The 12,473-nt window shown below is 37.3% G+C and overlaps 1 protein-coding gene across 4 annotated transcripts in view; it reads left to right on the forward strand.

Moving 5' to 3' along the window:
• ACBD6 (acyl-CoA binding domain containing 6) overlaps positions 1-12,473 on the forward strand; it is a 191,253-nt gene that overhangs the window by 152,514 nt on the left and 26,266 nt on the right. For 3 of the 4 annotated variants that reach the window (XM_058539936.1, XM_058539937.1, XM_058539939.1), the window contains one exon: positions 9,624-9,654. In XM_058539936.1, coding sequence (XP_058395919.1) covers positions 9,624-9,654 — 31 coding nt within the window. Of the gene's footprint in view, positions 1-9,367; positions 9,528-9,623; positions 9,655-12,473 lie in introns of those variants that run through there. The other variant, XM_058539938.1, reaches the window with a different exon arrangement.

The raw sequence follows: 12,473 nt of genomic DNA on the forward strand, positions 1-12,473 counted from the left end.
AGAGTTGATCCTTGGATCTCTTCTTTTCTCTGTACCCAATCCTTTGGTGATCTCGTCCAGTCTCTGGGCTTTAAACATATGCTCACAAATCTCAAATTTATATCTTCAGCTGATACCTGTCTCCTGAACTTCAGACCCATATATCTGACTGCCTACTTGACATCTCTCTTAGCATGTCTGATAGACATCCCAAATTTAATGTGTCCAAAACCAGACTTCTGATCTTACCCACAAAACCTGCTTCTCCCCATGTCTTTTCCATCTTAGTTAATGGCAATTACATCCTTGTTGCTCAGGCCAAATTCTTGGTGGAATCCTTAATTTCTTTCTTTTTCTTACATTAATATGCAATGTATCAGCAAATCCTATTCCTTCTACCTTCATACTATGTCTAGAATCTATGACTTCTCACTAGCACTTTGGCGCAAGCCCCCATCATTTCTTATCTGGATGGTTGAAATAAGCTTCCTCCTACCTGGTCTTCCTGCTACCCTTCAGTCTGTTCTCAACCTAGCAGCCAGAGTGATCCTCTTAACCCATAGATAAAATCAAGTTACTACTCTTCTCAAAACCCTCCAGTGACCTCCCATTGAATTCAAAATAAATCCCAAATCCTTACAATGGCCTACAAGGCCCTTTGCTGTCTGGCCCTCTGTTACCTCTCACACCTCGTCCCCTATTACTGATCTAACTTGTTCACTCTGCTCCAGCCACACACTGGCCCCTCTTTAAATGCTAGGCACATAACCATTTCAGGGCCTTTCTACTTGCTCGTCTTGCTCCCTCTGTAGCTTTCTCCCCAGATAGTCATACACCTTGTTCCCTCACCACCATCAGGTTTTTCACTACCAGTAATCTTTTCAGTAAGGCCTACGCTGACTACCTTATTTTAAATTGAAATCATTCTACCCTGCCTCCAGAGTTCTCTATCCTTTCCTGCTTTATTTTTCTCTATAGCAATTATCATCATCTAACATATTATGGATTTCACTTAGTTTATTTCCTATATCCCCTTCCTTCAAAACTAGGGTAGAGATTTTTGTCTGTTTTTATTTACTGCACTTAGAACAGTGCCTGGCACATAGTAGGTACTCAGTAAATACCTGTTAATGAATTAATGTAAGCAGTGAATATCCTTGGCAGATAAATATTTGTACAAATCCACGATTCATTTATTCTTTCACTCAGTAAAATATTTGAGTGTTTACTGTGTGCCAGACACTATGCTAGGTGCTATGAGTGTAATAGTCAAAAGTCAGACATGGTTCCTGCCCTTATGGAGCTCATCATCAAATGAAGATGACAGATAAATACATTTTTAAACTACATTTGTAATAAATGCTATGAAAGAAACAACCAGGGCATTGAACTGAGGAATAACAATAGGAGGCAACCTCTTTGAAGCAAGTAGTCAAGGAAGACTTTCTCTACAGAGAAGACTGGCTGGGACTTGAAGGATGAGGAAGGAGCCAGCCATGCGGAGCACAGAAAGAACATTTTATGAGATCACATTAGAAAGTTAGGCAGGGTTAGATTATGTAGGGTTTCCTAGGCCCAGTGGTTCTCAAAGTATGGAATGGGAATCCTTGGGAGTCCTTGTGATCTTTTCAGGGGATCCATAAAATCATTACTGTTTTCATAATAATATTAAGACATTATTTGCCGTTTTTACACTTATTCTTTCATAAGCATGCAGTGGCATTTTCCAGAGGCTGCATGACATGGTATCACAACAGATGGAATGCAGAACTAAATATGAATATCCAGTTATTTTCTATTTAGCCAGACATTAAAGAGATTTGCAAAAATGTGAAATAATGCTCTTCTTCTTCTTATGTTTTCTTTTCTTTTGAAAAATATATTTTCATTTAAAAAATTATCTGTAGTAACATATAATGGTTTTTAAATTTTTCAACTTTAATTTCTAATATGGTAAATATTGATAGATTTAAACCACATAAGCAAAAGCTATGTGAGCTCCTCAGTAATTTTGAAGACTTACTGTAAAATGGCCCTGAGACCAAAAAATTTAAAAACTGTTTTCCTAGGTCATGGTGAGAGTTTTGGACTTTAAGAGCAGTGGGAAACCATTGAAGGTTGTTAAACCAAGGTAGTGATATGATCTAATTTAATTTTTGAAAAGGTCGCTCTACCTGCTGTCTGAAGAATGGACTGAAGTGGGCCGGCAGTGGGAGGGGGAGAGGGACAAATATGAAGTCACTGTATTAGTCCAGGAAAGGCATGATGGAGGTTTGTACTGAGGTGGTGTATTAGATAGTTAGCAGGGGTTCTAAGCCAAGATAGACCCCACATCCACCAGTATGGATCTCTTCTCCTTGCTCCTGAGCTATGTCTCCTGGAGAGAAGATAGCTCCTAGACGGCGGGGCGAGCTGTCACATGAACTCCTGCAAGGACTCCAGTCTCACGCTGCCCTGATGGCAGGTTCTGAATGGTTTCTGTCTGAAGTCCTTCTGAATAAACTGATAGCCAGGTGTATTCAGTGGTAGCCTTAGGAGTCTGAATGATTATATGAACCTAAGAAGACCACCTTGTGGGCACAGCACATACATTATCCATTCTTTAGTTTCAACTGCTCACTTATACTGTGCCTGTTTTATTCCAGTCCCCTTCTCTCAGCAATTTTAGTAACATGTTGAAGTCAATGCAGTCACCTTAGCTTCAGTTCCCAAAGCAAACTTGTTTTGGAGACCATTTCTGTAGATGTGAATCTGCTCAGTTGCCTTAAAAGGGATGAGTAATCAATAAGTGCTGCCTTTGATTATTTTCCTTTTAGTCATTTTCTTGTCATGTTCCACTGTTTTGTGGAGGATTAGACAAGTGTCCAGAGACAGAAAGAGAGCAAGTGAAACAGTGACATCTGACTTAGCCAGAAGCTTGTTACCCAGCATTCTCAAGTCTCTAGAAAGTGATTTTCAAACTCTGCACTTTGGGGGCCCCTTCTGGTGATGCTGCTGGCAACTGGTGGAGAGGCAAGGATGCCAAGTGTTCAAGGGCTCAAGGTTGCTCCCCTTCTCAGCCGAAGCAGTGCCGCTTTTATATTTGTCTCAATTACTTGTCACTCCAGATTCCCTTTGCACAGAAGCTTCCGTAGTGTAAGAAATATACATATATTGAAGGTTACTTATCGGGAATATAGTTCAAAACCCAGATAAGATAAAATACACTGATCTGTGATAAAGCTTACCACAGATCATGTTGTGAGACCGTCACTCAAAGACTATTTCCTAATTTTAGACACAACTTAAGGAACTTACTTGTCTGATTACCAGCTCTCAGCAGAAGTAGCGAATGTCAGGAGTTTAGGCACACTGACAGTAATAAAGGATATTTGATAATCCTATAATGAAGAAAAGCTGTGAAAAAAAAGGCTAAAATAAACTCAACAAAAAGCAAAAGTAGTCCGGGGCTGTTTAGTGAAGACCAAATGGCTATATAAAGCTATACCTTGATGAAGACCCTGTGAAAGCATCATTTATATTATAGCATGTACAATATATGATGTTTTTGCTCACTCATATTCCCAGACTTTTACTTGGTGCCAGACATAGAGGGAAATCATCAGTTTATGATGTTAACTCTGAATCATCAAGAAAAGGTTAAATCATCTTCCATGTTCTCCATGTAGAATGATAAGGAGAAGTAAGATACTTGTTGGGAAGGTTTATATGGGTGATGTTTTTAATGTTTGTGTGCTCAAAGGGCAATGTTGCAATTCTTTGAAAAAGCTGCTGACAGGTTTTTCACTCTCTAAAGATACCAATTAAGTGAGATGTTACTATATCTACCTTTTTTTTCTTTTCAAGAAGAAAAGGAATATGCCTGTAACCTTCAGCTGAAGACTTAACTCAGGTGTCTAGAAAAATTCTTAGAAGAATAATCATAACATACATTTGCAAACTTCCAAATTGTCAGATTAGTTTAATCATATTCTATTATAAAGTTACAGATCTTATAGATAAAGAGAGGCAATACATTCCAAGCTTAGAAATAATATTAAAAGTTATTCAAAATTATATTAACTGATAATTTTTATCACTACTTTTAATTCCTCACAACCAATTTTCTTGAGTGCCTCCTATATCATATATTCACTTCAAGTACTATTTTTAAAATAAAATTTATATTTTAAATACCAAATTACTGGGTAAGAATAAAATCTCTCATTAGCCACATGGGAAAATCCATCCCCCTGTGCAGCTCTGTTATTACTCTTTAATGGTTTGTGCTGCCTTACTACTGTATCTGCAGAACTAATATTGGTTGAGATGGTAGATCAACTCTGATTTGAATAATAGTATCAATATCTCTATGGTCACAAAAAAGAAATTGAGTAACACTCAGGAGAATTCTGTGCTCGTAGAGAACATCTAGGAAGCATGTTATTTCCATGACTGCAAAATATGTATGTATCTTGACTTGGAATTATGGCTCTTGATTCAGTTTAATAAAATGCATTTAGCAGTAGAAAAATAAAGCAGGACTTGGCTATAGAGTTCTGTGCACGGGAAACAGCGGTGTTATCAGTGGCTTAATATTAAAGGAATAAAATAAACAATGTTTCCTATGTATCAGTTCTGAGCAAAATATTTAATTATTCATCAGTACTTCATTTTGTAGAATAAAAAAGTATACTTGTAATGTTTGATAGGGTACTCAATCTGGAGATAGAAGAAAAACAAGTCCTTAAAGAAAATAATTACTAATAAAATGGAGACATAAAAATAAAGGATTAGTGCAGAATACATGTGGGGAGAGAAATAATCTGTATAAATTCAAGAGAGATCAACTTGTTCTGTGCACATATCGAAGAAAAAAGAATCTAGAAGTCAAACTGACGATAGTAGTGATTTTGCACTTAGTTAACTGTAAACCAAGTCTCCTGTTCATGATTTTTTAGGCCCTCATTGGATGATTACGTCTGGCATTATACTCTGCACTGTACAAAATGTGTGGGGACTTTTTTTTTAGAAGTTAAGGTAAAAGAAAAAAGGTAGCTCAAGGGATTAAAGAATAAACTGATGAGGAAAGATTAATATATTCATTTGCTCATTTCATGAACATTTATTAAGCACACACTATATGCAAGACAATGTGATAGGCGTTGAATGAAAGATATAGTACTTGCCTACAAGAAGTTTACAGTCTTAGTAGAAGAGACAGGTAAGTACATATAGTGTATGCTCTGCCACAGTAGTTGAAAAGAGGGGCACCTAAATCCCATCTGAGGAGTTGTGGAGGTTTCCTGAAGAAGAGGAACTGAGTCTTAAAGGTTGACAGGGTTTCCTTTTCCTATAAGATTCCAGACTAAATAATCTGAAAATTCTTCCACCACACAACACCCAGAAATGCAGAATAAAATATAACAAGCATCTCTTTAAATGCATAACAGAGTTTACATAAAAGCAAGGTAACTCTCCAAGGGCCAAAACAAACACAGCTAAGAAACAAAGTAGTAAGCCTTAAAGTTTTAAAAAACCCAAAGCTTTAAAAAGAAAGTGATGTGTCGTCACTGGGCTGCACTGAAAGGATTTGTCCATCTCAATTTCCATGGGGTGGAGATCTCAAAAAACGTCAACCATCATCAGGGAAAAAGTATACTAAAAAAATCTGCCCATCAACACGGAGTTGACATGGAGAGTTTGTCTTGGCCTGTGCTCCAAGCCCAGGAGTGGGAGGTAGAGTGGGAGAGATGTTTGCTTTTTTAAAATTTACACTGCTTACGTGTTCAAAAATCTCCAAGCTAAGAAATTAATATAAGGATCTCAGACTGAATATCTCTGCAATGCCTGGCAGAAATAAAAGCGAAATCTTTCTGACGGGACAGATCTTCAATCCAGGGAACACAGCACAGAACTTTTCACAGATAAAGGCCCACTTAAAATGAATTTACAGTCCAAGATTATAAAGCACACAGGAAGCAATCAACAATAAGCAAATCTCAAGCCGCACAACAGACATCATGTGTAGCATCACCCTGCCTCCTCTCAGTGAACTCAAGTAAAAGAAATATAGGGACTATAAAATAAGACTATTTAAAATGCTCAAATATATAAAAGATGAATCTGAAAATATTTTCTTAAGACACTATCTTTGAAAGGTTGGAGGATAGTTTTCAAGCAGAGTGAAGAGCGTTTATAGCTATGGGAGTCCAACAGGTATTCTTTTTTATTTTGTGAGGAAGATCAGCCCTGTGCTAACATCCATGCCAATCCTGCTCTTTTTGCTGAGGAAGACTGGCCCTGAGCTAAGATCTATTGCCAATCCTCTTCCTTTTTTTCCTTTTTTCTCCCCAAAGCCCCAGTAGGTAGTTGTATGTCATAGTTGCACATCCTTCTGGTTGCTGTATGTGGGACCCCACCTCAGCATGGCCTGACAGGCGGGGCATCGGTGCGCGCCCGGGATCTGAACCTGGGCCACCAGTAGTGGAGCGCGCGCACTTAACCGATAAGCCATGGGACCAGCCTCGCAATAGGTATTCTAATTGGGAATTTGCAGTCACAAAATTGGGAGGAGAAGGAGTTGGAAAGATGACCAAGGCTCAGGTCATAAATTGCCTTGTGTTCTGTATTAGTGAGAACTGTTGTTTGTAAGTGACAGGCAGATCACATTTGGGGAGTATTTTGTTGTTTTTGCCTCACCTAACTGAGAAAGGCAAGGCTAGAGTTGGAATGACAAGAACCAGAGACTCTCATTCCCTCTTCGTTTCTCCCTGCTGCTTTTTTCTTTGAATACTTCATTCTCTCCTGCTGCAGAGAGGTTTTCTCCAAGAAGTGAGGAATGTTGCCACTTACAATTTTTGGCTCACACCTTTTAGTTTTTCTTTTCTTTTTTTTTTTAAATTGTGGTAAAATATACATAAAATTAACCATTTTTAAGTGTGTAGTTCAGTGGCATTAAGTATATCCACGTTGTTGTGCAAACATCACCACTGTCCATCTCCAGAACTTCATCACCATCCCAAACTGAAATTCTGTACCCATTAAACAATAACTCCCCATTCCTCCCTCCCCGGCCCCTAGTAACCACTATTCTGTTTTCTCTCTCTATGAATTTGACTACTGTAAGTACTTCATAAAAGTGCAATAATGTCCTTTTGTCCTTTTGTGTCTGTCTTATTTCACTATACCATTTTCTATTGATCAGAGAGGAAAGGGCCTTCTCTGTACACACATTTCCCTCCCCTAGCTCCATTTTTTAAAATCCTGAGAGAAAACTCTTAATTGGCTTGGCTTGAGTGACATGCTTACTTTCAGACCAGGAGGGCGATGGGTGCTGATTTGCTCAGCTTGGGTTATATGGCTATCCTAGAATCTCCCCCAGATCTCTGTGTAAACATACTTTCTCATAGAGTCCTTCCTTGTCCTCTCTATCTAAAATAGCACCCCACATCACTCTAGACTCTTATTCTGCTTTTTTTTTCAGAGCGCTTATCACTGCCTGTTAAATATATTTATTTGCTTATTACTTCCCCTACCACTAAAATGTAAGATTTATAACATCTGGGACCTTCTCTGTCTTGCTCACTTCTGTGTTCCCAGTGCCTACAACAGTGAATGGGACATAATAGGAGCTCAATAAATATTTTTAATTAGTTAATTGGAAATAGGGCTAGAGACATTCATTTAGTATTCACTGGTAGAGTGATTAAAAGAAATTAATTATGCTTCCACTTACCTAGTGAAGATAAGCAATTAGAAATCGAAAGAAACTGAACTTTGAGTATGTTATGAACACAGTGATTAAACAAGAAAGTTATGCACAAATAGCAAGAGAACTACACCTTCTAAAGATGCATAATTGTAGAAAATAGAACCTTGCATGATGGATGCATAAGTAGAGTCCTGAAATGGCAATAGATTAAGCCCTTTCTGCAATTGCTTTCTATTGCTGGACATTGAAACTATAAATGTGAATGTATAAACCCATCAGGTGTGTGTATACGTGCACACACATATCTACACACACATACATATACTTTTACTGATTAACATTGGAAACTGGCAAAGTAGGTAAGAGTCTAAAGCCATAATGGCCAGTACAGTTCTTTCAAAATTGCCCTTGGCTATGGCCAGGCACATCAAAATACTCTGGAGGACAACTTCCCATTGCTGCACTGCCCTGCATAAGCATCACTTGGATCCTGTTTACTCTAGCTGCCTGAGCTCTCTTCTCCTACCTGTCCTTAACCTTAAGGGCAGGGCAAGGCAAGGGGGGGAGCAGGGAGCAAGGTAGGGACTGTATCGAAAAAGACCAGGAAGAAGTTGGCAAAACTGGTCTCTTCCTGACTTCTTGGTGCTGTTTTCCATCTTTTACTCCACTTAGAGTTCATTATTCTTATGATGCTTAATGGACATCCCAAATTTAGCCACTATTGCACCTCAGCCAAGTCTACCCTACTCTCAGGGTCCTTTTAAATTACTTCTTTCATATCTCCGCCCACCCACCCACCCACACCTCACCTCCAAATCCAATGAGAACTCCCATTTCCTGGTAGGAGAACAATTTAATTAAACTATATTGCCTCAAGATTGTCTCCCCACCCCCACCAGCTGTCACGCCTACCAAGCTTCTCCCTTACTATCTATCTGAATCAGAAAATAAGTTCCCATTGGCAGCTTTTTAGTTTTTTTCTAAGGAGATTAAATAGAACCGTAGCCAAAAAGTCTGAGAGCCAATCCCCACATTCAGCTTTTAGGAAATGGGAAAGGTAGATATGGTGTGCCCAAGAATAGTTGATTTGTCATAATACCACCCTCTCCCGGTTATTCACAATAATAGTTAAGCATTTATTCTTGATTACCAGGGGCATAATAATGGCCGTGCATATTACTAAGTGCATGTCAAATTAATTACTAAATTCTATTTTTCACCTGTACTTAATCCTGCTTATTTTTTTCTCATGTAATGTGATCACCTGCTCTCAACTTAAGAAGTAGCAGTGCTAAAAAGTACTCATGTGCTGTAATTAGTATATATAGTTAGAATATCTTGATTTTTGAAAGAATAAAAAAATTAACTGAACTGTTGGAGTTTCCTAAGTTATCTATGGGAACATTTGATTTTCTTAACTTCTGGAACTTTATGTGCTTTGAAATCACATTTCTTTATGATATTTGATCTGATTAGGAAACCTAGTATTATGAACATGGAATTTGTGAATCTTTGAAAACGGATTTAAAGAGCTACTAACTCTTACTATAAATCACAGACTTTTTACATAGATTTGAGGATAAGCTTAGAAAAACATTATAATACTAGCGAAGGTAAATGATGTACAGTGTCAATTTTTCTGCCACTAATTTGGTAATCAAACTGCTATATTTTAATGGGTTCCCTTTGGTTTAGTATTTGCAGATCTGGTTATCCTGTCACTCTACTGTAGCTGCTGCAATGCACAAGTTACCATTCAACATTCTCCTCTTCTCCAAGATAGAGAGCTCGGGCAAAAGTTACTGTGAGGCTCCAAGAACTGACTTCTTTTCCTGTATCTGATAAACCTATGGAACTTTGGTATATCAGATATATTTGCTATAGCTTATGTACTTTCATACTTTTGCAATAACTTAAAACTTATAAAATGTATTATTTGTTTCTTTTATAGGACAATGAAGGTCAAACAGCTCTGCATTATGGTAAGATGTTTCTAAACTTTTAGTAATCATATTTGAAACTTTTCTCTATTTGTTTATCTCAACTTCGTCTAACCCTATATAGTGCTTAGAAAAATGCCTGGCCAATAGCAGAGATACAGTAACTTTTTGCTTAAAAAACAGATTAATAACCTCTAAAGCTGGAGATATATTAAAATTCTTATGGGCACATTCATACTAGATTGAGTATTTCTATACTATCAACAGAAATGGAGGCTCCTCCAACCCCTCTTTGAAAATTTATTATTTCATTCTTGGTACTGTCAGTGACAACTAAGATGCCAATCATTGTCACTGTAGGAGCTAGAATCTTCTCCCAAAAGAAATACTTTCTTGATATAATTGAAGTGAAAAAAATAGATTTCGTTTTTTAACTCTTTTTCCCGACTAGCTGATTAGCCTATTTAAGTAATGTTCACTTAAGTAATCTATAAAACAGAGGATAATCTGTAAGGTGGAAATAATATGGCTCTTAAAGTGCTACTGGGTAATTTCAGTGAGATATAAGATATTGAAGTATTTGTAAACTGTAAGGTATTAGTAAAAGTATTCTTTTATTCTAGTTGGGTGTGAATATATTGAATTAAAGACAGCCATCAACATTTAAACCAGATTAGGGATCAGCCACCTTCAGACTTTTTGGGAGGGAATTCATTAGGCTGTTTTGCTGGTTTTGGCAATTGTAGACCACCATTTAGCAATAAGTGGCCCAGGTGCCCCCGGGCACTTTTGTCCACTGCTTAGCATTTGCTTGGTCAGGACCCTCACTGACTATTGGGAGTCTAGGTAGGAGTGTAAACTATTGGGCTAACTATTATGCTAACTATATTTATCAGCCTGATAATGAATAGTGAAATGTCACCAAACACGCATGCCCCAACTCATTTATGAGTTTAGCTAGCTATAACCTGAGTACCAAAACCAACAGGAAAAGGAAAATTGTGAGTCAGTCTCATTTATAAACATATATGTAAAAATCATACATAAAATATTAGCAAATGAAATCCATCATATTTTAAAAAGAAAGATATGATCGAGTTGAATTTATCCCAGGAATTTAAAGATGATTTAACATTTTAAAAATTTATTAATATAATTTGCCACATTAGCAAATTAGTTGAAAAACCATATGGTCAAATTAAATGCAGAAAAAGCATTTAAGGTAATTCAACACTCATTCTAAGAAGCAGTATAGAAAACTGATTAAGACTCGGGCTCTTAAACCAGACTTCTGGATTCAAATTCTGATTCTACTACTGAATGTGGACAGATTATTTTACTTCATTACACCTGTTTACTCATGGTGAAATAGGGGTAATGACCTCAGAGATTTGTTATGAGCATATAATGAGTTAATCCACGTAAAGTTCTTAGAACAATGTCTGACACCTGGTATGTACTGAATAAATGTTAGCTAATAATATTTTTTATGATAAAAGCTCTTAATGAACTACAAATGGAAGGAAACTTCTGTGGCCTGATTAAGTTATATATCAAAAACCTAGTGTGAACATTATTATTAAAGGTGGATTATTTGAAGCATTTCCTTTAAAATCAGGAACAAGAAAAGGATGCCTCCCATAGCTATTACTCTTTAATATTGTATTGGAATTCTAGACTACACAGAAAGAAAAGCAAAAGAAATAAAAGGTACATGGGATAGATAAAAAGAAAGAAAATCATCATTAATCTCAAACAATGTAAGTTGCTACATAGAAATCCAAGAGACTCCACAGTCAAGTTATTAAAACTAATAATATAGTTTAGCAAGGATGCTGAATACAAGATCAATTTTTTTAAATTACTTTTTTTTTTTTGGTGAGAAAGATTCACTCTGAGCTAACATCTGTTGCCAATCTTCCCTCGTTTTTTTTGCATGAGGAAGATTAGTCATGAGCTAACACCTGTGCCAGTCTTCCTCTATTCTGTATGTGGGTCGCTGGCACAGCATGGCTTGACGAGTGGTGTAGGTCTGCGCCTGGGATCTGAATCTGCGAACCTGGGCCGCCAAAGCAGAGCACATCAGACTTAACTGCTACGCCAACAGGCCGGCCCTAAAACTGCATTCTTAAACATTGGCATAAAAAAATAGAGAACAAAAAATTTTAAAGATACCACTTAGAACAGCAACAAAATCCTAGAACTCTCCCTAACAAAAGATATGCAAAACCGTCATAGAAAAAATTACATTACTTTTTTTAAAGACTTTTTTTTTAAAGATCTAAATGAGAAATAATCCATGTTAATGAATAGGAAGACTCAGTACTGTAAAGATGGGTTCTCCTCAGGCTAAACTACAAATTCAGAGAATTTTCATAAGAATCTCAGCAAGTTAACAAGCTTGTCCTAAAGTTTGCATGGGAGAACAAAGAGCCAAGAATATCTAATGCACCTGGAAGAAAAATAAGGAAGAGAGACTTGCTCTTCCAAATATCAAGATGTTATTTTAAAGCTATAATAATGAAGGCAGAGATTGAAGGCAGAGATTGACTTCTGCTGTGACAGTGTGAGAAGCTCCACTGACCTGCCCCCCTGTGAAACTAATGAAAATTATTTTTTAAAATACAACCATTTAAAGCTTCTAGAAGTGGTCCTAAGGAAAAACAGCAAATGAAGAGACATTTCTTCAGAAAATCTGTGAAAATTTGGTGAGAAGGTAAGAGTCTGTGGTATTTGAAACAGGATCACTCCCTCCCAGCTCAGCAGGGCAGAGTCTGTAGTCCAGAATACAGTAGCCAAGAACACAGGACACTCTTCTCCCGGCTCCCCATCAAAGGGCTTTCTTCCTGGGAGGAGTAGGA

This window comes from Diceros bicornis, chromosome 4 (genome assembly GCF_020826845.1).
Source record: "Diceros bicornis minor isolate mBicDic1 chromosome 4, mDicBic1.mat.cur, whole genome shotgun sequence".
Lineage (NCBI taxonomy): Eukaryota > Metazoa > Chordata > Mammalia > Perissodactyla > Rhinocerotidae > Diceros > Diceros bicornis.